The sequence below is a fragment of the Phocoena phocoena genome, chromosome 9, assembly GCF_963924675.1.
Source record: "Phocoena phocoena chromosome 9, mPhoPho1.1, whole genome shotgun sequence".
NCBI lineage: Eukaryota > Metazoa > Chordata > Mammalia > Artiodactyla > Phocoenidae > Phocoena > Phocoena phocoena.
Window position 1 is genome coordinate 100,485,441 of NC_089227.1, and position 27,274 is coordinate 100,512,714.

Consider the following 27,274-nt stretch of genomic DNA (forward strand, 5'->3'; position numbering starts at 1 on the left):
TAAGTGACTCACGTACTGAAAAGACAAAGAATTATAAAATGCTACTAATATGGAAAGGTACAGTCTCCCAGGACTGAACCAGGAAGAGTCAGAAAATATGAACAGACCAATCACAAGCACTGAAATTGAAACTGTAATTAAAAAACCACAAACAAAAGGCCAGGACCTGATGGCTTCACAGGTGAATTCTATCAGGCATTTAGAAAACAGCTAACACCTATCCTTCGGAAACTGTTCCAGAAAACTGCAGAGGAAGGAAAACTCCCAAACTCATTCTGTGAGGCCACCATCACCCTAATACCAAAACCAGACAAAGATACCACTAAAAAAGAAAATTGCCGGCTAGTATCACTGATGAACATAGAAGCAAAACTCCTCAACAAAATACTAGCAATTTGAATCCAACAATACATTAAAAGGATCATACACCATGATCAAGGATTTCTCAGAATCCACAAATCAATCAGTGTGATACACCATATCAACAAATTGAAGAATAAAAACCTATGATCATCTCAATAGATGCAGAAAAAGCTTTTGACAAAATTTAACACCGATTTATGATAAAAACTCTCCAGAAAGTGGGCATAGAGGGAACCTACCTCAACATAGTAAAGGCCATATATGACAAACCTACAGGTAGCATCATACTCAAGGGTGAAAAGCTGAAAGCATTTCCTCTAAGATCAGCTAAAAGCATTTCCTCTAAGATCAGGAACAAGACAAGGATGCCCACTCTCACCACTTTTATTCAACACAGTTTTGGAAGTCCTAGCTACGGCAGAGAAGAAGAAGAAATAAAAGGAATCCAAATCACTGTTGGCAGATGACATGATAGTATACACAGAAAATTCTAAAGATGCTACCAGAAAACTATAAAGCTCATCAATGAATTTGGTAAAGTTGCAGGCTACAAAATTAATACACAGACACCTGCTGCATTTCTACACACTAACAATGAAAGATCAGAAAGAGAAATTCAAGAAACAATCCCATTTACCACTGCATCAAAAAGAATAAAATACCTAGGAATAAACCTACCTAAGGAGACAAAAGACCTGTACTCCAAAAACTATAAGATGCCGATGAAAGAAACTGGAGAAGACACAAACAGATGGAAAGATATACCATGTTCTTGGAATGGAATAAATATTGTCAAAATGACTATACTACCCAAGGCAGTCTACAGATTCAGTGCAATCCCTATCAAATTACCAATGGAATTTTTCACAGAACTGGAACAAAAAAAATCTTAAAATTTGTATGGAGACACAAAAGACCCCAAATAGCCAAAGCAATCTTGAGAAAGAAAAATGGAGCTGGAGAAATCAGGCTCCCTGACTTCAGACTATACTACAAAGCTGTAGTCATCAAAACAGTATGGTAGTGGCACAAAAACAGAACTGTAGATCAATGGAACAGGATAGAAAGCCCAGAAATGAACCCACGCACCTATGGTTAATTAACCTATGACAAAGGAGGCAAGACTATACAGTGGTGGAAAGGCAGTCTCTTCAACAAATGGTACTGGGAAAACTGGATAGCCACATGTAAAAAAAATGAAATTAGATCATTCTTTAACACCATACACAAAAATAAGCTCAAAATGGATTAAAAACCTAAATGTGAGACCAGACACTATAAAACTCTTAGAGGAAAACATAGGCAGAACACTGACATAAATCGCAGCAATATCTTTTCCGATCCGTCTCCCAGAATAATGGAAATAAAAGCAAAAATAAACAAATGGGACCTAATTAAACTCAAGCTTTTGCACAGCAAAGGAAACCATAAAACGAAAAGACAACCCACAGATTGGAAGAAAATATTTTCAAATGATGAGACTGACAAGGGATTTAGTCTCCAAAATTTACAAACAGCTCATGTAGCTTAATATCAAAACAAACAACCCAATCAAAAAATGGGCATAAGGGGCTTCCCTGGTGACGCAGTGGTTGAGAGTCCACCTGCCGATGCAGGGGACATGGGTTCATGCCCCGGTCCGGGAAGACCCCACATGCCACGGAGCGGCTGGGCCCGTGAGCCATGGCCGCTGAGCCTGCGCGTCCGGAGCCTGTGCTCCGCAACGGGAGAGGCCACAACAGTGAGAGGCCCGTGTACCGCCAAAAAAAAAAAAAAAAGGGCATAAGACCCAAATAGACATTTTTCCAAGGAAGACATACAGATGGCAAAGAGGCACATGAAAAGATGGTCACCATCGCTAATGATCAGAGAAATACAAATCAAAACTACAGTGAGGTATCACCTCACACCAGTCAGAATGGCCATCATCCAAAAATCCACAAACAGTAAATGCTGGAGAGGGTGTGGAGAGAAGGGAACCCTCCTACACTGTTGGTGGGAATGTAAATTGGTGCGGCCACTATGGAGAACAGTATGGAGGGTCCTTAAAAAACTAAAAATAGAGCTACCATACAACCCTGCAATCCCACTCCTGGGCATATATCCGGAGAAAAACATGGTCCAAAAGGATACATGCACCCCAATATTCATTGCAGCACTGTTTACAGTAGCCAAGACATGGAAGCAACCTAAATGTCCATCGACAGAGGAATGGATAAAGAAGATGTGGTATACATATATACAGTGGAGTACTACTCAGCCATGAAAAGAAATGAAATAATACCATTTGCAGCAACACGGATGGACCTAGAGATTGTCATGGTGAGTGAAGTAAGTCAGACAGAGAATGAGAAATATCGGATGATATCGCTTATATGGGGAATCTAAAAAGAAATGATACAAATGAATGTATTTTCAAAACAGAAACGGAGCCGACAGACTTAGAGAATGAACTTATGGTTACGGGGCAGGGGCAAGATGGAGGGAAGGGATAGTTAGGGATTTGGGGATTGACAAGTACACACTGTTATATTTGAAAAGGATAACCAACAAGGACCTACTGTATAGCAGAGGGAACTCTGCTCAATGTTATGTGGCAGCCTGGATGGGAGGGGAGTCTGGGGGAGAATGGATACATGTATATGTATGGCCGAGCCACTTTGCTGTGCATCTGAAGCTGTCACAACATTGTTAATCGGCTATATTCCAACATAAAACGTTAAAAAAATAAAATGCTACTAATATGTTATTCACTGCTAAACCAATGAATATTAAAAGTACAGTTACTGTTGGGGAGTCTATGGAATTCTCTGATAAGGTCCTCATCCTCAAAGAAGCTAGGAATTATTAAAATAGGAAAAGTCACAAAAAACAGACTAATGAATACGCTTTAAATGCATTCTAGATGACAGGTTTAACAAAATTAAAAATACTTACAATTACATCAAATTTGGAATAAATATCTACAACTTTTCCTAAAAATAAAAATGTATGTTAGAATAATGTCTTAGAAACAAAAAACAGCATTTAATATCAATCTTAACTAGATATTTACTAAGAATTAAATACTGTTAAACAAAATAAACTTGACTATTTTAAAAGGGACATGAAATCATATCTTAATGGAAAATGTGAAAATAAGCCAGTATAAAATTCTTATTCTCCTGAGTACTCCTTGGTCTAAGTTTTCATTTCCCCACTTATCTGATATGCCAGGTCATTTAACAATAGTTTTACCCTAAGGAGATAAACCGTTGTTTCTGTTCAACTGGTACGGCCCAGCACACAGACCTGACTCGTCCACAACAGGCAAGGCTGACACTCGTCTTTCCACGAAGACGTTCAAGGCTTTAATGATGGGAGTGTCTGGGTGTATGAAGGCGATGTTGTGGTAGGTCCCGATTCCGAGTGCACCCAGGTTCTGCTTCATGAAAGCAGGCTTTGGCATATCAGACATCTAGACAGGAAGACGGGCACAGATGCTCTAGAGCCAGAGCAGACCTTTTCAGTGTTCACATGTCCACATTCGATGAAAAACTACGTGCAACAAATTAGTCTTTTCTAACAATCCACCCGGAAATCTGAATTAACATGAAAATGTTACATACGAGAACTGTGTCTTCTGTTCAAACCAGCTTATATGTTTATGCTTATACTTAACTACGTAGTAAAAATACTGCAAAGCACTAACACTGTAACATTTTCTCCTTCTCTTCACCCACTGGAAAACCGGACAGGAGGGAACAACAGGTCTATTTGGAAATTAAGACCCATCAGCCACTGAGAATCTTCTTAAATTATTCATGTTAAATTCATTGTCCTGCTGTCATCATTAGGTAATGTTTATTAAGAACCCACACATTTCCAAACCCAAAGCGTCTGATGGTGGCTGTCTGAGCTGCTACGCTAGTTCCCACACCATCCCACCTCTACGTCCTGAATTCTCCATTGGAGGACTCCAATTTTTGTCTACTAGGAACAAGAACAAGCCAACTGAACAGAATTAAAAGAACATTTAAAAGTTAACTTTTCACGGGCTGTCTTAAAGGAGGAGGGCGAAGTCAGAAGAGAGAAGTCTAGGATCATGTTTGACTAAAACAAAATAAGGTCTATGGTTTCAAAAATCCACCTTTTATAAAGGGTACAGTTGATTCCATCCTCCTGGTGTACCTTATAATTATCAGGAAAAGATGAACAATTAGAAGAAACAAAATGTTCAAGTCAAAGAGTTCATCAATATTCAAATCATGAGAATCCTAGAAATTTAGAGAGAAAAAAAGAAAGACCTATTAGGTCATCTAGCCCATCTCGATGCAGGATAAACCCCTGTTCCATCTGCACACTTAGGCTGACTGTCAAACGTCTCTTAAGGGCAACGCTACTTTTTCTCGGAACATGATCTCAAGGCAGTAAAAATCAGGTTCTGGAGTTTATTTAAAATTCTTCATTTTTATCGGAAAATCCCTAGCTGAATATTCTAACAGCATGATTCTAATTACCATATTGGCCCAAATATAAGGCAGTACTGGCAGAGGCCACCTCCTCTACTTGCTGTAGAGGAGAAGATGCCAAAGGCCTGTCTCAGGCTGTGCCTCCCCGTCGGCAGCGCGGCCACGGAAATGCTAAGGGCCTCCGGGTGCCGTCGGCCCTGTGAGCCAGGCGCCCTGAGCCCGAGGATCTAAGCCGCCTCTGGACACGGATGGACGGAGCTGTTAGAGGGAGGGCTGCTCCACCACCACCACCACCGGCAACCGTGGCAAAGCTACGCAACCTTGCTGAATGTTATCGCTTCCAAATCAGATGAATAAAAATACCTACCTGAGAGGGTGGTGGCTAGGATTAGATTTATCATGTGAAGTGCCTGACACAGCGTCATGCGTAACAGTGTTTAGCTCCTCTCCTGATTAGTACTGTTTTAAAATGGCGACTCTAAGGGGTACGTGGGCTAAGGGCCTGGTACAGCCCCGCCCTGGGTCCTGGGTCCTGTTAAAGCTCAGTGCCAAGGCGACTGCATGCGTTCAGCCCATGGCAGACAGGAAGTCTGACCAACAATGTCCCCGCCTCCTTAATTCTTCTTCCCTAGACTGCCTCTTTACCAAACTTCATGCTTTTTTGTAAATCACTCTTCTCCTTCCTAAATTCTTTCTTAGTGTTTATTTAAACATGATGACTGTTACATTTACACAGACGATTAAAATATAGGGCTGGTTTGATGGACAAGGCATTTCTCCCCATCACTTAAATCCTCTGCGGTGCTGTCGGAGCAGCCTGGGCTCCTTCACGCCACACTAGAATGCTGCTTTATTTCCTAATTTGAAGCTGTGGAGAAGACAGGAAAGCTAACTTGACGTAGATTTTTAATGTCTACTAAATTCTTTTAAAAAAATGATTCTTAATATGATCTCTTCTGAACTATGAATGAGGCCCCTTACTGGTTCTAGTTGACCAATTACTTATAACCTCAACTTCAGTGCATGTAATTAAAAGGAAAAAATTGAAGCCCCCCTGTGAACACTCCGGCCCTTCTGAGCCTCTTTTTAATACTGCCGACCGAAGAGGTTCTGAGTTTTGGACGATTATGAAGCCATCTCATTTCCGATGCAATTGAGAAAACCTACAGACAATATAGCCCTGATTTGGACCAACATGGTATTCTGTTGTCAAAATTTTATTTGCTTTGGGCTTTTCTGTCACTGCTGCAGTAAATAATAAGACCATCCTGGGGCCAGGACTTCTGAGCATGTCCCCAACCATGACACCAGTAAAGCATCGTAAGGCAGTCTGGCTCAAGCTATCTTGGGCAAGCAGTTCCTTAATCAGACTGACTCGCGAACTGCTTTGCTTCTCCTCAATTTAGGTGATAAAATATTCTCACTTAAATAGAGAATTCCAAGTGTTTTTATTTGCACTGAAAGGTGATTACTTTTTAACTGGAATCAACTTTGAGAATGTACAGTTCAAATAGTAGTGAGTTGAGAAACTGAAGTTTAGAAACGGAGACCTCAAAACTAATGGTTTCTTCTATGAGGGTAACAGGAGCCAATTTACTTGAAGTAAATTAAAGTAGATGCAGCTATGTCTTTAGAAACACTAAAAACTACTTACAAAAAGCTGGAGGAACTTGAGGATTCTTTTGTGGGTAAGTATATAAAGTGCATTCCCACTGATAGGGTCAATAACTGGCAATCTGTGGATTTTATTTTTGATCAACGAGTGTACAGCATCGAAGAGGCTGCGGGAAAAGCCATTACAGTTGTTAGGAGGCTTTAAAGAAGAATTAGAAAACTTTGGACCACCCCTGCTTTAAACGTACTTTGTGTCTTTAAATTACAATACTAAAAGGTTGACTGACCTAAAACAGCGTTCTAGAGAAGTTTTAAACTGGAGATCTCAGCAAAAGTTTCGATTTTCCGTAATCTGTTAATGAGCTTCAAATCCAAGTGTGGACTATAAAAATCTCTAGGAGAGCAGTTTTTTAATAGCAGGTTTGATGCTTTTATTTGAGAAATGACAGAAGCTAACCCCTCGGGAAGCTAATGGACGACCCTGGCAACAGAGGGCACTGTGGCCGGGGCCCCCTGCACTGGCCGCTTCTGTGCTCAGCCTGCCCACTGCTGGCTGCTCCAGCTTCTCCTGTGACTGCCGACGAGGAGGTGTGCTGGGTGGAGCTGTTTTTTAGGACTTGGAAATAAAATAATAAAAATCAATATTCCACTTTTTCTCACTAGTGCACTAGTTTTAAGAATGCTTTTATTTCTGAAAATGTATCCGAGCTGTCCCAGAAGGCTTGGGTCAACACTTGTGGGCAGCCCCATCCTCTGACCACCTCTGGACCAGTGCCTAAGGAGACTGATTTTTCAACTTCAGTGCACGTTGGGACCCCTGGGGGAGTTGTTTTAATGCACATTCCGGGGCACTAAAACCGTCCAAAGACTGACTGGGAGAAGAGCCCAGAAATCTGCAGCTTTAATGAACTCCCTAGTGGGTTTCTGCTGCAGGTGATCTGGACTTTCAAACTGCTCAGTATGACCATCTTCCTAGTTCATTCTCAGTCCTTTGGACCAACAAATGGCTGTGATTTCTACTGTCTCTAAGTTTACTGAATTTAATAGTAAGGAGGCTGGCTCCTATCTAGATTACAAAAAAAAATCTATCACCCATGGTAACAAAACAGATGAATCTGAATGAATGGAATGTTTTCAAAGGGGAAAAACTTGACAAGTTTACCTTGCGTCTGGAGATATATTCACTAAAGGCTTAAATGTTTCTTGTAAATAAAGCTCTGTATTTATAGAAAGAAAATATGTAATTAGTAACATATTTGCTGTTTGTAATTATTACATAAATTAAAATACCCTTCAATTTACAAGTAATAAAAGGATAAAAAACCCAAAACCCAAATCGAATTAATTTACTGAACACTATTGTGTTACTTATAGTTGTGGCTATTATTAAACAACTTCCAAACTGTTTCAGGATTTTGCCTTTGTGGAAAAGTTAAGTATTTAAAACCAGTATTACAATAGATGTTGTAAGAATCAGAAGAAAAGTCAAGAAATCTGATAAAAGAGCAATACCAGCAGAGGTCACTAGAATGTTACCAAGTCACTATCACCCTCAACAAAGGAAGACTATGAAATCCTTTAAAACTAATTTTCACAAGTTAAAAGGTAAAAGTTACAACAAACTTTGTTCTTTAAATGTTCTTAAGTTTTATTTTCCACACCAAAGCTTGATTTACTGTATCTGGGGATCCTTCTAGTATGCAGACATTGTCTTGGTAAAGATAAACTGTAATTTGCTTTACTGAGGTTTCTACACAGAAGGCATTCAAGAAAATCTCGACATTATTATTAGTATTACTACCAAATACCATGTAATATCAAAATGTAAATACACTTAAACCTTGGTCTGACATTACTTATACAATAGAATTTATTACAAAGTATCTGTCTTGGTGTTAAAAAATATATATTCACTGCATAATAGGCAGTGCTAAAATGTGGATCCCATGTTGACTTACTTTGTTTGGTCTGACTTGATAAAGCTATCATCAATCAAATACGTCGTTCAATGAAACCTCTAAATCATATGGGATTAAAGGAGGCCCAGTTCTCTTTAGAGCATCCTAACGGATGTTCAGATCTCGCAGCCAGTCACAGGGGTGCTTGTCACACCAAGCAGATAACGGGAGCACAAAGCTAAACCTCAGGTTTAGATGAAAAACTTCCTTGAGTTGAGTTGGCCCCTCAGTTTCTAATGCAGGCTTCTCCCCGAACACCCCCCAGAGGCTTCTTCCTCAGGGATCCCCATCACAGGCTCCCGTCGAGGATATCCTTACTGACTGGTCCTTTGCCCCCTCTGCTCTGTACCAACCCAGCAGGACGGGTCTCATTGAGACTGAACAATTTCACAATCATGAAATTACAATTTAAAAAATGGCTCCATTTCAGAAAAGGGTATTGTGATTATAAAGGGTGAATTTCAGTGCTGCAAACGAAAGCAAGCAATCTTGAAGTTATTTTCGTGTGATTTTATCCAAATCATCTAGTTTAAGTTTCACTTGTTCTACTTGTCTCCATAATTTGTAAAGAAATAATCATAATGTAAAGAAATAATGATTGAATTTAAATAGGAACAGATCCTTGCTTTTGTTAATTTCAGGCATTCCTTTGGTGCATTTTCCATACAAAGGCAAAGATTTGGAAGGTAATACTTAGAGGTGAATGGTGGCTCCACTGGGGGCCAGAGACTCGGGCACTAGTTACTATATCCCATCTGTATCCCAGCCTTAGTCTAAAGACTTGTTATAGGTTCTCTATACATGTGTACTAAACAGAATGGGTAATATTTAGAGTAGTATATGGCATACTATCAAAATTAATATAGAAAGAAATGTCTTAATGTAGTCAGTTACTAAGCAGAGGACCTGTGAAATTAAGATATTTTATACATATGTAGAACATCTTTTTCCTCATATTCAAAGGTTTTTAACACTCAACAGTGCTTACCCCTCCATGTTTCAATCTTATGTTCCTCTAATTCATAAATCTGTACCTAGAAATAAGAAAAACTCTTATTTACAAATGTTAACACACACAACATAAGGGAAAAAAAAGAAATTACTATTTCATAACTACTGCTGAGTCCCATAATTCAGCAGATGGAAACAATCAAGATAATTCAGAAATATTAGAAATATAAATGAGAGACAAAAAGTGCTCTACCTTTCTTTGAAGACAAATGCTTTATAAATTTAAAACATAAACCAACAATATTTTCATTAATTTAATTTGAAAATTTCTGATACACTTAAATTTTAGAACACCCCCCCCCACACACACACACACGCACATATACACACATTCCTTCTTTCTGAGGATACATAAGATTTTTAGCATGTCTGATTTTAAAAGGGCAGTTGGTTAAATCATGTGCTAATTAAGTTGCTGGATCAGGTTATGCCTGGACCACATGGGCGTCTTCACAAAGGTAGAGAGGGCTTTGAGTCTGGAGAGCCTGGAGGCTGGGCAGTGGGTACAGCACTTAGTCACCTGGAGTTGTCAAGCACTCACATCACTGCATCTTGGCTGCCGCTTTTGGTCAAAGTACTTAAGGTCTCTGAATCTGTTTCCCTTCCTAAACAGCTGGAGAGAAGACCCTCCACATATAGCTTGTGAGGACCACGTGTTCTGTGAGCCTGAGGCGGAGGGCCTCCCCACCTGCTGCAGCCTCCACTGCAGCTCAGCTTAAGAAAGTCACTCTGCCTCCTGCAGTGTTGCGCTGGGACTCCTGGGGGCCCTGCAGTAGGAAAACCTAGCCTCTTCTTGAAGCTTCTTGAAGCTTAAAATCCACTTGGCAACATTAAGACAGTCCTATACTGAAATGCCACCAACAACTGGCAAGAAACCACCAACAAGAAGGCGTACATATCAGAGCACACGCTAAAAGGCTTATTTAGTGCAGGGATGCAGGGAGAGTAGGGATGAGCAGAGGTCAGAGGTCAGGCAAGGAAAACTTCAGGAGGTAGATTTCAGCCAGGCTCTGCATGATGTATGGACTTTACATAAAAGAAGATAAACTCGTAAGGGCCTGGAGAGGAAAAGGACTTCCTCACGTTCCCGAAACACAGAAAGGAGACGGTGCTGGGGGACAGGAGCAAGGAGTCTGGGGACTAATGACCCGAGGTGGGCTCCGTGTCTGGGAGAGAAAGCCAGGCCAGCGCTGATGGGTTTAAGCTGTGGGACGACGTGACAGCACCAGAGCCAGATGCAAAACCGAGTGTCAGGACAGTTAGGTCTCGAATGGTGACTGTGGGAGTGTAGGGGCAACTGAAAGGAAGAACCAAAAGGTTTAGAGAATAATAAAACAGGGGAATAGAGACGAATGACTAAGTAAGAACCTGCGCCCCCCCCCCCCCATTTTGATGCCAGGTGACTGAACAACATCCACGACAGAGAAAAAGCCTAACTGAGGAAGATGAGGCTCTGGTTTTCACAGTTGAAAGCAGAACAATCCTGGTCTACGTCTCACTTAGGCGGTTCTGAGGTGATGCCCGTGCTCTGCCTGCACACCCCCCTCGGAGCTTTAGCTACGGTCACCAGCATGGCCATGACTCAGCTAACACGGGGGTCCCATAGGAACTGGGGGTGTTCGGCGCTGGCAGGGTGGGAGGGGGTGTGTGTGTGTGTAAGGTACAGACATGAGGAAGATACAGTCTCCACCTCAAAGAACTACCTAACAAGAAAGAACCTCAGACACCCCTATGACAGCCTTTCTCGACCTTGGCACTACTGACATTTTAGGCTGGATGCTTCTGTTGTAGGGCCGTCCTGTGCACTGTAGGACATTTAGTAGCATCCCTGGCCTCTGCCCACTAGACGCCAGTAGAACTGCCCCACCCTTCCCCCAGCTATGATAAAAAATGTCTCTAGATGTTGTCAAATGTCCCCTGGGAGGCAACATCACTCCCAGCTGAGAAACACTGCCCTGCAACTAATCAGAATACAGTATGAAAAGTGCTGTGTGGGTAGTTAATGGGGGCGCTGAAATAGTGACTAATTCTGCTCCAGGAAGATGGCACAGGGCTCTCCATCCCTGAGGCGGTTCTCCAGGAGGATTCTGAAAGACCTGAATTTCAACTGCAAGGACCAAGGACCTGAGGGAGAACGTGCACGTGGAGGAAGTGGACTCAGATTTCCAAAGAAGAGAAGCTGCAGGGAGACGAGCAGAAGGGTCAGGAGGAAGAAAAGAGAGAACTGAGTGGGCAGGGCACGAGAGGAGAAACAAGAAGTGCCACCACGGCAGGCTCTTGTAGGTGGCAGGGAAGAAGCAACCACCGCTCAAGCACAGAATTTAATAATTAAAAAAAAAGGTAGGGCTTCCCTGGTGGTGCAGTGGTTGAGAGTCCGCCTGCCGATGCAGGGGACACGGGTTCGTGCCCCGGTCTGGGAAGATCCCACGTGCTGCAGAGCGGCTGGGCCCGTGAGCCATGGCCGCTGAGCCTGCGCGTCCGGAGCCTGTGCTCCGCAACGGGAGAGGCTACAACAGTGAGAGGCCCGCGTACCACAAAAAAAAAAAAAAAAGAGAGAAAGCCCTGAGCCAGAAAGAAATGGTGCCTTACACAGAGGAGACGAGGATGGGGATTTCTTCCGACTTCTTATCAGAAGCTCTGGGAGGCCAGAAGACAATGAAATTACATCCATAAAGTGTTAAAGAAAAAAACCCCAAAAACCAAACAACAGCTAACTCAATCTCTATAAAACAGCAAAACTCTCCTTCAAAAATCAAGATAAAAAAAAAAATCAAGATGAAATAATGACATTGTCAGACAAACAGAAACTGTGATAATTCATCACCAATGTGGACCACACAAAAATGCTGGTGGGAGTTCTCCAGATGAAATGACAGCAGATGGTGACTCTGTAGATCCACAGAGAAGAACAAGAAATGGTACCTATGTGGGTAAATATAAAAAGCTAATCTCTTCCCTTTTACCCTTCATTTTGTTTAAAACAAAAACGATAGGGGTGGATTAAATGGAACTATATTTTCCATATAATTCCGACACTAACTCTCAATAGACTGTGGTAAGTTAAAAATGATACTGAAACCAGTCAGCAGCCACACAACGACAACAACGAAACAGTGAAAAGGGTGTGGTTCAAGTATCAACAGGGCTCTATCAGCCCTGACGGAGGAGATGGGACCACTGAGCCTCCCGCTGAAAACAACTAGAAAATGGGAAAAAATACGTGGAACCGTTTTCAGACATCAGACGACACGCGAGGCAGGGCCGTCGTCCCCGAGAGAAGGGAAGCAGGCTGAGCCCTGTGACCGCCACGTCCCTCTTGAGAGGCACTTTGTGGACTGTGGTGCAGGCAGCTGACCCCAAGTGGAGCAGGTCTCAGTGAGCTGAGGAGGTAGAAATCAAAGTCTGGGCCGACTGAGCCGGATGGAACCTGAAGGACAGACTACCAAACAAGGTGGAGCTGTCCAGAAAGAGCAAAGAAGGCTGCGCAGACACTGCCTGGAGGCCCCGACTGAACACCAAGCCGGGCATGCACGGGGTGAGAAGGCATCTGCCTTCTCACCAGGCAGAGTGAAAAGTCCTTGCTGAACAACCAGGGAAATCCATGGAGATCCCAGAAGTACTAGTAGAACTGAACCAGCCAGAGTAACACTTAACACCCCAACAGAGCTTCAAAACAGCCTCGAAATAAGCACGTGAAAAGGTACTCAACAGCATGAGCCATCAGGGACACGCAAACCGAAATAACAGTGAGCTACCAATTCACATCCACTAGAATGGCTATCGTCAAAAAGAGAGACAGTGACAAGGGTCAGCGAGGACGTGGAGAAACTGGCACCCTGACACACTGCTGGCGGGAATGTAAGATGATGCAGCTGCTGTGGACAAGTCCGGCAGTTCCTCAAACAGTTACACACAGATTACAATGTGACCCATAAATGCTACTCCAGGTCTACACCCAAGAGAAATGAAAACATATACCCGCATAAGCTCCTGGACATACGTGACTGTTCACAGCAGCATCATTCACAACAGCCCAACAGTGGAAACCATTCCGTGTCCATCAACTGATCAATAAGTAAAATGCGGTATGGCCATACAATGGAATATTATTTGGCAATAAAAAGAAATGAAGTACCGATATATGCTACAACATGGAGGAGCCCTGAAAACACTATGTTCCGTGAAAGAAGCCAGTCACGGAGGACCACATACCGTGTGATTCCATTTACATGAGTTGTCCAGTACAGGCAAATCTACAGAGACAAAGTAGATTAGTGGTTGCCTAGGGCTGGCAGTGATGGTGGACTGGTGGCGTGTCACAGCTAAAGGTGTGAAGTTTCTTTTTCGGGTAATGAGAATGTTCCGAAATTGACTGTAGTGATGGCTGCACAACTCTGAATATACTAAAAGCCACTGAATTGTATACACTAAATGGGTGAAATATAGGATATGTGAACTGTATCTCAATAAAAGCTGTTTTTAAAAAAGGACCTGCAAGTAATTTGACTGCCCGCCCAAACAAACTCCAACTCTTGAAAGGAAGACAGTACAGATATTCAACCACATAACATTAACAATGTCCAGCATCCACTAGAAATTATTGCATTTGCAAGAAGCAGGAAAATGTAACCCATAACAGGAGAAAAACCATCCTTTAGAATCAGACCCAGAATAGAGGTGAAGGAAAGAGCATCTGATACACACACACACACACACACACACACACACATATCTCAGATAGGTAACAACTGATATATAACATGTTCAAGGATTTAAAGGAAAACATGAACACAGTAAGGAGAGAAATGGAAAATATAAAGCAGAACCAAATGGAACTTCTAGGACAGAAAATACACTATCTGAAAGGAAAAATATAGTAGGTAAGGTATTGTGGAGAAAATAACAGTGGAAATGAAGACACAGAAATAAAATATATCTGAAATGAAGCACCGAGAGGAAACAATACTGGGAAAACCCCTACAAAACAACAGTCTCAGTTGAGTAACTAGAATCCTAGAAAGTGGGGGAGGGGACAGAAAAATACTTGAAGAAACAGTATCTAAGAGAATGGAGAAAAAGAATGAGATAATCTCAATAGCTACAGACAAAGCATGTGACACAATTCAACATGCATTCACGAGAAACACTCTTGGCCAACCTGGAAAAGAACAAACGTCCTCAACATGATAAAGGGCATCTATGAAAAAACTACCGCTAACACTATAAGTAACAGTGAAATACTGAATGCTTTCCCTCTAAGATGGGACACAAGGGAAGGAGGTCCGCTTTCTTGATGTCAACGTTCTACTGGAGGTCTTAGCCAATGAAATAAAGCAAGAAAAGGAAATATCACGTGTCCACAGATTGCAAAACTCGGTATTGTTAAGATGCCAACTCCTTCCCAAACTGCTCTACGGACTGCCTCCCAATAACATCAGCAGGCATTTTTTTTTTATTAATAGTTATCAAGAGACTATTGTATTGGCATAGAGACAGACAAGTAGAACAATAGGACATAACAGAGCCCAGCAACAGACCCACATTTAAGGCAGTAAAACAATTCTATGACAAAAAGAAAGTCTTTTCAATAAATGGGGTGGGTACAACTGACTGTATCTGCAGATAACATCATTACGTACACAGAAAAATCCTAACAAATGTACAAAAAGACTACTAGAATAAGTGAATCTTACAAGATGAAAGGTTAATATATAAAAATCAATTGTGTTTTTATATAGTAGTGATAAAGTATTTAAAATGAAATAAGCCATAGCTTTCACAATAGCACTTTTCTGTTTATAATTAGAAAATGAGGTATAATATGGAGGAAACAAAATGTATCCTCAAGTATTAAGAAAAACTTTGGACTATATATTTAGATATAACTGCTCTTTAGAAATTCTGATTTAATTAACTACTGCTGAGATCTATTATACGGGGTTTAGCTGCATTTTATTCAAATGTAGCCACTTATTAATCATATTTCTGCTGATTCTGCCAGCCCAAAAGCAGAGATATGACCATTATAAGGAAAACCAATATTCAGCTGCATTTGGCAGTATTTAAGAAATCAGGTATGGGGCTTCCCTGGTGGCGCAGTGGTTGAGAGTCCGCCTGCCGATGCAGGGGACACGGGTTCGTGCCCTGGTCCAGGAAGATCCCACATGCCGCGGAGCGGCTGGGCCCGTGAGCCATGGCCGCTGAGCCTGCGTGTCCAGAGCCTGTGCTCCGCAACGGGAGAGGCCACAACAGTGAGAGGCCCGCGTACCGCAGAAAAAAAAAAAAAAAGAAATCAGGTATGTCATGTGAAATAAATATGGAATACTTATGAAGTCTTTGGTAAAACTTCCTTCTAAGAGTATGTCTTAAGCAGAAGCTTATTTTTCCACTTTGTGTAGGAATTTAATTATTGGGCAATACTGACCATTACATGTAAAAACAGTATTAACTGGATTGCCTTTTACCTATTAGATACCCAAAACAGTACTAGATAAAGAAAGTATACAATTCTGTCCTTCCCCAACCTTGCCAAAAAAAACAAAAAAAACAAAACAAAACCAACTCAAAAACAACAACAAAAACCAAAACCAAACACCAAACAAGCTGGTAGAATCACAAAAATCAGTGTTAGATAAAGGCCATATGTAGTTTTCAAACTATGCTCTTATACAACAGTTGGACCAGGAACCAGGGATCTGCCACTAAAATTAGCCAGTAGCAGTCTTTTCTTAAGTGGCAGAAAAATGTCAAAACTGAATTTCTCCAATTTTAATTTTTACTTTAGAAGCACACAGTCTGTGTATTTCTTTTATAAAATTTCAGGGGTAACTGCATAAGGCCCGGGAGTCAGGCCTGTGTTGTTCTCATCTCCACCGTGGGCTTCACTGGGCACAGCCACCCCTGGTCTGGAAGGGTACGAGGGGCCTCCTTCGTTCACGGGTCCAGGCAGATCTCAACACTACGGCATGCCCATAATGCCGTTAAAGAGCAGAAATTTAATGGAATGTAGAGACCATCCAGGCAATAAATAAGCACACAGAATCCCACTAACCTGAGGACTCCTGAAAGCGGAATAAAGAGGCTATTGGCTTTTATACTTCCTGAGACTACCTTCTTAAGCTCCAAATATCAGACTGATTTACACTGAGGTTTCCTGCACGTTATGTATACTTGGAAAAATCAACCACCGGCACCACCAAGCCGGTACCAAAAAAGAAAAACACAAAATCTTAAAACACACACACACACACACACACACACACAGCTCTAAATATGTACAGAGAAATATATAGCTCCACTTACTTGACATAGGATTTCTGGCACTTACCATGGGTGACTTATAGTATCTATGAAGTATATTAATGAAATCTGTAATTGTTAGCATTCCTGGAAGAAAGAATTATATATTAAATGTAAAACTATGAAAACATTATTAAAGAAAAATTTCAGATGATAAGCAAACCTGGAGTATTTATTTACTAGACAGCCTTAAAGACTACCAGCACGGCTTAATATATTATTTAAAACTGTTAATCTGTTAATTATCTACACCACACTAAGATATACAAATTTAGCTGAAATTAAACCTGATAGTAATTAATGGAATTAATCACAGTAGTTGGCAATTCACCAAGACAAAACTTTCTGAATGTTGATTAAACATCACAAAAGACTTGCGGCTACATGTAAATAATTTAGGATACTTTAAAATAAGATAAAGTATCCCATAAGCTCTAGAAACATGACACTTTCGGTAGCACTTGGACTGTTTTCTGAGAATCCTAAAAACAGCGCCATTTACGAAGGGCCCACTGTGTGCCGGACACCAGGACTACAGAGATGAAGGCGTGAACCTCTCCCCTGAGGCAGCTGCAGCACGAGGGGCGGCGGACACCGAGTGCCATTTCAGAATGATGCGATGCCTCCTAAGAGGGACGACACCCACTGTCCACTGTGATTGATTCATAAGATGAGAAAATTATGGAGCTTAGATACTGTGAGTTACGTGGTATTTTTAATAGCGTAACAACGCTTTATCAAAGGTACCAATCACGTTTCCATCGATTCATCTGCTGTGTCAGAAAAGTGCTCACCAGGGAGGGAGCGGGGATGGCCCGCGGCAGGACCGCAAGCGGAGGGACCGACAGGGAGGGGTCAGGCCTCAGCCTTGGGACCAGGGGACCGGCAAGGGCACCGAGGAGGCTTCAGAGCCAAAACGGCGCTGAACCCAAAGAAACTCCACACGGGTACATAAGTGTTTTGAATTCACTCGCAGTCCCACCGCACAGGATGTAAAAGCAAGGCTGTCCTTCGATTGGTAACATGTCTACTAGGCCGCACTCCAAACAAACACTTCTTGAGCTAACTCAGGCTTTCAGATCCCCAGCCTGTGCCGCTTACCTACAAAACTTTGTCTTTTACTCTCCCACAGAGGCGCTGCTCGGACACCGTTGGCTACTAGGGCAAAGAAGGCCTTTTTAACCTAAGACCAAGGAGAGAGACAACACGCATTTTTAGTCTATATATATGCAGAGAGAAAAATACCTTCCACTGAAACACTCAACCAAATCTTACCAGTTAAAAATAACTGAATTTATTAACATCAGCAATATGCTTTTGTATTATATTGAAAGGTATACAGGGATTGGAGATTATTTTTTCAAACTGAAACAATGCAGTCAGAGAGACTTTATGTAATTAAAACCACACAGAAGAATTAAACTTCAAAGGTTTGTTTTTTTCGGGCCACGCCACACAGCGGGCTCTTACTTCCCCAACCGGGGACTGAACCCGGGCCCTCGGCAGTGAAAGCGCCGACTCCTAACCACTGGACCTCCAGGGAATTCCCCAAACTTCCGAGTTTGCTCTTTCCTATATGTGGTTATTAGTTCATTCAGAAATACTGAAGTTCTATCAAAGTACTTGAAATGAAAATTTGTTTTTCATATGTTCAATAACAAAACAACAAGCATTCCCCCTTCATTTCCCTGAGGCTGAGAAAGAGAAGGAATGAACGATGTAATATACTCCTACTTTTATATCTTCTTGAGACAGACGTTCACTGTGTGCCTATTATGGGCCGGGCCCTGTTCAGAGTAGTTCACATACAGTGTCTCCCTGAGCCCTCGGGACAAACACCCTCCGGGACACCGTGACAGGCAGCAGAGGTGATGATTTATTAAAAGCCAAAAGCTCAATGCTGAAAATGACCTCTAAATACAGACGGCAAATAACATATGGAAAATGGTTCAATTTTACTGATAATCAAAGAAATGAAAATTGAAGCAAATTTAAAGTACCATTTATAGCTGCTAAATAAGCCAGTATTTTTTCGTTATAGCGCCCGACACAAGTGCAGTTGTCAACCCACTGGTGGCTCCATGAATTGTTAGAATAGTTTTTGAGCCACAGCTTGTATCAAGAATCACAAAAATATTCACACTGTTTGTGTACTAGCCTTTTCTCTGTTAAATTACTTACTCACACAAAAATTTCAGGAGTAGGATTCCTGAATCAGAGAGGTTCAATTATGTGGCATTATTTCTAACACTGAAAACTGGAGAAAGATCTGCCTCCAACAAAACTTGTTAAATGTTGGTATACCAGTGAGAAAAAAGCATCAAATAGTATAACTGTGAAGATTATGTTGAAGTAAAAAAAAAGGTCTATGGCAGTGAAAATGCAGACTGTAAAATTATGCATTATAATTATATAAAATGTATTTACACGGAAAAGATCAAAGAGAAACAAGCAAAAAAACTGAACTTCTATATGATGGAGTTGAGGCAGTGGAAGTGTATCTCTTAAGCTTTTTTTTTATTCTGTGGTACAGTTATCTTTTTTTACCAAGAAAGAAAAAGGTTATGTTCTCACCCACTATACTCCGAAACCCCTTGTTAACTTAATAGTGAAAAGAGAGGATTTTAGGAAACTAGAGCTTCAAGTCAGAGTAGCAGTAATAACTCGACACCTGTTTCTGCCTTCACTGTGACTCATTTTTGCCTCTCTTTAGAATGACTTGTGTAGGTGCCTGGTTCACCTGCACCAGGGCAGAAGGACGGCTGGTGGGTGAGGCGCATTCTCGTTAGTCATTTTCCACACTTGTCTTAGCCGAGTCCTGAGTACGGCAGGGACTCCATCAATCTGTTGAACAAACTGGCAGGAAACTAGGAAGAGGAGGTGAGCAGAGCCAACCCAAGGGCACGAGAGCCAGACAGTAGCTAAATGGCATCCACAAACTGGTAAAATGGTGTCTGAACCACAGCTTGTATCAAGAATCACAAAAATATTCACACTGTTTGTGTAACTAAGTGGCATTCGGGGACGGTGTGCCGGTGTGAATGGTCTGTTTCTACCTTGATGATGCTCTGGGAATCCTTGACTGTGGGCCTAGAAAATATTATAAAAGAATATGGGGGAAAGTCATGGATGAACGGATTCTGAAACACATTACGTATCTGCTTAGCTTGTTTTTCTAACTCGCTGGAGGAGGCAGGGAGTGGGGGCACTTTTAAAACCACAAACTGCTTACTGTTTCCTCCAAAATAACAGATTTAGCAGAGAAAGCCAGTATTAAAGTCATTCATCAGGAGCATTCACGTAACCCTAAGTGACCACAGCTGTTGAAAAGCCACTCCGGAAAGTTCTGGTCTGGCCACGATGAAGTAGCTGAAAACAACCGCACGAGTTGGACAAAACATACAAATCCCCATTAGAAAGCGCTGGCGGGCAGCACACAGGCAGGATTCAGGGAACTACAATTCTTGAGAGAAAAGAAAGATATGAACTGAGCTACAAAATTCTGGAATTTTTCCAAAGGCATTTTCCAAATCATGTTCAAATAGGCGACTTTCAATAGAAAATCTGAATCTATCAAAAGCATCAGATAAAACCCAGGCAGGAAAAATACAAAGAAAACCACACCTAGCACATCGTAGGTAAGATGCTAAAAATCAAAAGCAAAGAGAAAACCAGCCAGAGGGAAGAAGAGACATTAACTTCCAAAGGAGCAGCAATCAGACCGATGGCAACACCAACAGAAGCAGGGCCTAACTTTAACACTCAGTGTAATGACCGTTCTTTCAGAAACAGAGAAAATCCTGCTTCCCCACGATAACTTCTCTAACCTGCTACCTACAAGCTCTTAAACAGCCCCTAAATGCTCCAAGTTAGTTACTAAAGGGGTTTCAAGGCCTCTGCACGCAAAACACAAGGAAATGCCCGCACAGCACTGACTCTCTCAGGTACCCAAGACGGACAGGCCAGGGACGCAGAGGGTGGGGTGGTGATGTGTGCTGACCTCAGGTCATCCTGAGGATACACTGCTGATGTCACGTGAGGGAAAAACCCAGGGAAGCAGCCGTCCAGCGGCAAAGGGGACATGAAGAGTTCAAGGTGAGAAGTGCCTTCACTTCTGCACAAGAAGGTATTAATAAAACAACCAGACGCTAAGGAAAATACTTGGAGTGAAGCAAAAAAGCCTCCAGTGGTTTCAGTGGGCGAAGCTGCGGGACCAACTGGACAGACCGACTTTTCGTCAGCTCGGGTCCTTAACCCTCTCTGAGCCTCGACGTCCTCAGCTACAAGATGGGGCTAACAGCGCTTTCCTCACCAAGGGCATGTGTTGTTTTTGTTTTTGTTTTTTTCGTTTCTTGGCCACGCCGCACGGCTCGCAGGATCTCAGTTCCCCGACCAGGGGCTGAACCTGGGCGCTTGGCAGTGGAAGTGCTGAATCCTAAGCACTAGGCCACCAGGGAACTCCCGCAAGTGCGTGGACTCACCAGACTTGCTATGAAGAGCTAAAAAGAATAAGAGCTTTAATTTTCCACCCTCTACTGACAGACCAGAAGCAGAGAATGAGTTAGGTTTCATTTCAGCCACACAAACTGTTGACAGGTCCACACGTCATGGAGGGAGTCACAATTCCACCCTCCAGAGACCCGACAGGACTCCCTAAAGTGGACAAGATGTGCTCTCAGTACCTTAGCAGGGGACATCTCAGCATCCCCAGATCAGCAGCCCTGCCTGCTGCTGTGGTTTCACTGCAGCCTCTGCAGTGACGAAACCTTCTAAACTTGGCTTTCTTGGCACCACATGCACGGAGTGTTCGAGGGGCAATTTAAAACTACGCTCGGGAAACTCCTCAATTACAGAAGGCACAGCGTGTCACCAACGAACCATCAACAGAGGCTGAAGGAGGACTGGCGCAGCCTACTTCTAAGGGAAAAACTCTAGGGGCCTTGAGTGCCTCTGAAAATTTCTTTCAACTGATAACGCAATTTGCTCAAACTGTTACCAATTAAAAATTTTATATTTTAATAGGATTTTCTTTTTTCTAAATTTATTTATTTACTTTTGGCTGCGTTGGGTCTTTGTTGCTGCACGCGGGCTTTCTCTCGTTGCGGCGAGCGGGGGCTACTCTTCGTTGCGGTGCGTGGGCTTTTCACTGCGGTGGCTTCTCTTGTTGCGGAGCACAGGCTCTAGGTGCAAAGGCTTCAGTAGTTGTGGCTCATGGGCTCTAGCGCGCAGGCTCAGTAGTTGTGGCGCACGGGCTTAGTTGCTCCACGGCATGTGGGACCTTCCCAGACCAGGGCTCGAACCCATGTCCCCTGCATTGGCAGGCAGATTCCTAACCACTGTACCACCAGGGAAGCCCTTAATAGGATTTTCAAACAACCAAATGTGATAATCAGCTAAGTAAAGAGGAAAATAAAAGCCTAATATAAAAATGATTTTTTTTTTTTTTTGCTGTACGCGGGCCTCTCACTGTTGCGGCCTCTCCCGTTGCGGAGCACAGGCTCCGGACGCACAGGCTCAGCGGCCATGGCTCACGGGCCCAGCCGCTCCACGGCATGTGGGATCTTCCCGGACCGGGGCACGAACCCGTGTCCCCTGGATCGGCAGGTGGACTCTCAACCACTGCGCCACCAGGGAAGCCCTATAAAAATGATTTTTAAAAAGGGTAAGCCGGCCTTAGTTGCGCTAAGAGATTCTGGCAATCTAAATGCCAAGTAGCACATCTGTGTTCCCCAAAAATGGGAATCTGATTCCTCTAATGCTTCCCTGCTTTCCATACACAGTTTTACCCTGATTCTCAATAATTAAATTAATTGTGTGGCTTTTAAAATTAATGCTGATGCGTAGCTAAAGCTCTTTAAAACTGTTCACTACAGTTTTTACATCAGAGCTCGTCAAATGGATTTCACAACACCTGACAGTGTCTCCCCTGAGCAAGGATGGGCCCAGCTTCTCAGGTTTGGTCTCCAAGACCCTCTGCGATGCAGCCCCAGCCTGACCCCCACCGTCCAGCGGACTCCTCAGTCCGTGAACTTATCTTCCGTTTTTTTGGCTGTGTCACAATGTTCCTTCCACTTCAAATGGACTTACCTTCTGCTCCACCTGTTAAAGCCCAGTTTGCCTGTAACTTCTAAGTCCTCAACACAACCTACCCACGTCACGCCCGGCCGAGTCGAATCCCTCCTCTACTCCCGCAGGACCTCATGCATCTCCTTCCTGGAGTTTCCCTCGTGGCTCCTTAGGTTTAAAAGTGGCAGAGAAACATTTCTGGCATCTCTTCCTCTTGAAAAGTTATTCTCAAACTACAGGGAGTATAAACTAGAAGGAAAATGAGCGAGGAGATGCCAGGACGAGAAGCAGGTGGAGCACGGTTCACGCTGACCAAGAGGAGGAGCCTCTTGGGGAGGGGCGCGGAGAGGAGCCCACTGATGCCCCCGACCCGGAAGACCCAAGACTGGAGGCTCCGGATGCTTGGGCAGGGGCAGGGCTGAAAACAAACAGGAAGATTGTTTCAAATCAGGTCATGACCAAAGCCACCCGCCATCACCATCAAAGGATTATTTTCCTGGAGAAACTGCTTCAGAAATAAACTACACAGAGGTGAACATTTGGGGGCTTCCAATGAAGAGGATGGTGGCCCAACACTCTTCAGTGAGACCCCCCAGGCAGAAGCTCCCCTGTGGTCGCCCCCCAGCTGCCGGTGCTCACTCTTAGTTACGAGCCACTCGACACAACCCTGAACGTTGCGGCCGCATGACTTCTAGTTTTGAATGCGTCTCACTGGACGGGTTAAGAACAAAGAAGCTTCTAAGAAGCAGAACAGAAAAGTAACGAGAGAAGGAGACAGGATAAGAATATTAAAGGATCAATTCAGGGGGCCCAAGATCTCCCGACTGAAGTTCCAGAAGAAAGGAAACAGCAGGAAGAGAATCTCGGAACGAACAGCACAATGAACACGGACCGAGTGACACGTGTGGCAGGTCCAAAGGCCCATCGGGTGCCTGGCTCACAAGTGGAAAAGACCACAACCAGGCGCCCGGCGTGGAAGCACCAGAGATAGAGAGAAAACCCCAAAAGCTTCCGAGGGGGTAAACCGCACATAAAAAGATGGAGATTAAAGAAGAGAGAAACCACGACAGCTGTCTCTTCAGCGACACTGGCAGCTAAAAGCAATGGGACGACGCCTTCGAAATTCTCAACCGACCTTGTGGAATCTACACACAGTCTGCAGATTGAGTGTAAGTAGCTAACTCTCATGCGTCTTTTCCTGGGACGTGTACGGACAGCGTTTGCACCCCCTGATGGAGCTGGATAGCGTTCGACGAGGCCACAAGGTTGGGATTAGTGTCCGTAGGAGAAAGACCAGAGCTCTCGTGCGCTCCAGGCAGCTGTCTGCAAGCCAGGAAGAGAGGCCTCGCCGGGAACTGACGCCACCCGGCACTTGGTCTTGGACTCTCAGCCTCCAGGGCTGGGGGAGAAATTCCTGTGAAGCCTGCCAGCCTGCGGGGTTTTGTTATGCAGCCCTAGTGCACTAGGGCCGGAAGCTCCTGGAGAAAGTGCTCCGCCAAAACAGAGAGAGTAAATCACGAAAGCAGAAAAGCATGTGTTCAAAAATCAGGAGAGGGTGGAGGCAATTCCCGCCATGAACCAGTGAAAGTCTCAGGTGACGGTGACGGGCAAGAAGACGCAGAGCCACAGGCGTGGCTCCAAGTAGGGCTGGAAATGTGTGGGCCAAGTCCGGCTGCACAGGAAATCCTACTGAGAAGTGAGCCGGTGGGAAAAGCCTCAGGTGTTCAAAGAAAATAAAAAACGGAAGAATTCTAAGCTCCAGGAACAACGCTGAACTGTACAAATAGGAAATGTAACCACGTAAACCACTGGGCCCAGTGACACAGTCAAATGAATGAAAGCACCCCGGTACTGAGATAGTGACACTGGGTGTGAGGGGAGGAAGGAAGCCACACAAGGAACAAAGAACCCAGCTACCGAATTAGGGAGGAAAACGTGTCTAAAACAATGAATCAAGGTCACGCGGCAGTGAACGCCAGATTTAACAGCTGAACTGTCGGTTCTGGGGAGTATGACAAGGGCGTAAGGAACAGGGACTGCTCTTTTCAGGTAAGCTTTTCTCGTACCACTTTTAAACTGTGTGACGCTTAAAACCACGGCCTGTGCTTCTGGGTTAACAGTCTGCTGGCTGTCGGCATCAGCAGGTCCAGCCCCGTGTGAGCGCCACAGTTGACAGTTCGGAGCCCCCAGCCTTATTCTCTCCTGCGACGTGCTCTAATTCCCACTGCTCTGGGGGGCAGCTACTTACTAATTGGGCCTAGGAATAATTCAGCTTACTGAGGAGTCTTTCTGGATATGGGTTATTATTCGCTCTCTCTCCTGGTTTCAAGTCATCTGTTAATTAGAGGATGCGGTCAACAAAGTCCGTATTCAAGTCATTGTTCCAGACGCTGCCGAGCTTAGAGTGAAGGATCTTAAGGCGCCCCAGCAGTGTCTTACCCAGAAAGCAGAGCCTGGCTCGCACGTGGTTTATTTGAGAACGTGGTCCCGGGGGCGGGAGTGACACAGGCTAGCAGGGGAGCCAGTGTCAGTGTGTGAAGGGTGGTGGAGCTGGCCGCAGGACAGGGGCCTGGCAGGGGCTCGACGGCACCGGGTGCGTCCTCCCCGAGCGTGCGAGGCAGGGGCGTTTCCCCACCTGCTCATCCCCGCTGGTTACGGAAGCGGAAGCGGAGGTGCCGCCCACCACGCCTGCAGGGCTGGCTGCAGTAGCAGGTGGCCCGGCCCACGAGAGGCACCCAGTACAGCTAAGAAACCTCGCTCCAGGCAGGCTGCGATTTCACTGACGTTCCCCGAAGGTCCATAGGCCAGCGGTTCACTGAGCTGCCGAGATACACTTCTGCATCTTCTCCATCAGGACAGGGCACGAGGCTCTGTCAACCGTCAAGATGAAACCCACATTTGCCTTTCACGGTATCACCACATCTACGAACAGTCCCCAAAGGAAATCGGGTTCATCTCCCCGACTTTCTGGGGTCGGTTCATGATAGGTTTCCAGAGATTACTACTTTTATTACTTTATGAATAATTCATTCAAACACCTTACCTGGGAATGACACCACATTTCCCACCGTTTTCTGAGGACTCTTTTTTTTCCTCTCACCTGGAACCTCGGGCGTCAGGCCTCAGACCTGTTCTCCACCATTCTTCCACTCCCACTGAGAGCCTGGAAGTCTGCATCCTGATTAAACTAGGGATCAGAAAGCAAACAGGCACCTCCTACCGTCCACACCTATCCTGGGCTGTAACTTCTTCTAATCACCATTCACTGTACTCTTTCCGTTTTGAAGATCATTTTCCTTGATAAGGAAAAAGCACAAAACGGGCTGAAGAGTTTCCCTTCCTCTTTATCGGCACCTGCAGCATGAATCTCGAGCAACAGAGCGAACCCTTATCCTTCTTGCTTCGAAAGCAGGCGAGCACCTGCTTCCCGCTTGTGGATCTCGATTCTAACCCCGATTAAGAGGACCCTGGGCAGCCCCCTCCTAGTCATGCCCTTCTTCAACTTACTTATATGCTCGTCTTTCTATAGTTTCTACATGTGCTTCTAAAAACCCGCGTTTGGCAAACAGCCACTTATTTGGACACTTGCCTGTTTTCTCTTTCATTGGCACTATTAAAATCGTATCAATGGGAATGATTTGAACAATAAAACAAAGTAATAGTGGATTGTAACCCAATGGAAGCTATCTATCTATCTCCATAAACGTATGCCGACACAAATGACTGAATAAACAAGTGAAAGGAAGGAACACACGTCCTTTGCAGAAGAATTCCAACCAACCTGCGTAGCCCTCAACTCCCCACTCCTTACGTGTGGGCGGTGCAGAGTGACCTTCTCCTTAAGAGGACAGTACGGAAAAGAGGAACTTTACAGTAAAGAAACCTGATAGACACACCGCAGCCAGGTGACTGAGGTTAAGATCGACAGCGATAAGCGGTAAGCAGTTCTGATATGACGTGAGGAGCACTTTTCCTCTGTGGTCTTCCTTCCAAGGCCCATAATCCAAGTCTGGTCATGAGAAAAAAACATCCGACAAATTCCATTTGGGGGCATCCTACAGCACACTTGGCCAGCTCCTCAAAACTGTCGAGGTTCCCAAAAGCCAGGAAGTCTGAGAAACTGTCACAGCAAAGGGGAGCCTGAGGGGACGTGACGACTAAATGTTAACAGTAACCTGGATGGGATCCTCGAGCAGAAAAATGACATCAGGAAAAGACACAGGGAAATCTAAACAAACTGTGAACTTCAGGCAATAACTATGTATCAGTACTGGTTCGTTAACTGTGACAAATGTGACCATACTAACGTCAGATGGCAAAAAATGGAGCGAACTGGGTGTGGGGTATATGGGAACCATCTGTACTATCTTCACAACTCTTCTATCAAAATCTAAAAAAGTTTATGAAAAACGTTGTTAGCAGAATGTTGCTAGAAACACACACTCCCTCACACTGCCATGGTGAGGGAAGACCCATATGATTCTCGGTGCTCCCGTCGCCCCCCAGTCCTGG

General features: G+C 43.9%; 1 protein-coding gene across 10 annotated transcripts in view; it reads right to left on the minus strand.

Annotated features, from left to right (window-relative positions):
• PRKAG2 (protein kinase AMP-activated non-catalytic subunit gamma 2) overlaps positions 1-27,274 on the minus strand; it is a 279,228-nt gene that overhangs the window by 7,942 nt on the left and 244,012 nt on the right. For all 10 annotated transcript variants that reach the window (XM_065884011.1, XM_065884010.1, XM_065884008.1 and 7 more), the window contains 7 exons: positions 17,798-17,879; positions 16,725-16,783; positions 9,375-9,420; positions 7,591-7,645; positions 6,469-6,595; positions 3,655-3,820; positions 3,301-3,338 (listed from right to left, as the gene is read on the minus strand). In XM_065884011.1, the coding sequence (XP_065740083.1) occupies positions 3,301-3,338; positions 3,655-3,820; positions 6,469-6,595; positions 7,591-7,645; positions 9,375-9,420; positions 16,725-16,783; positions 17,798-17,879 (573 nt within the window). The remainder of the gene's footprint in view (positions 1-3,300; positions 3,339-3,654; positions 3,821-6,468; positions 6,596-7,590; positions 7,646-9,374; positions 9,421-16,724; positions 16,784-17,797; positions 17,880-27,274) is intronic.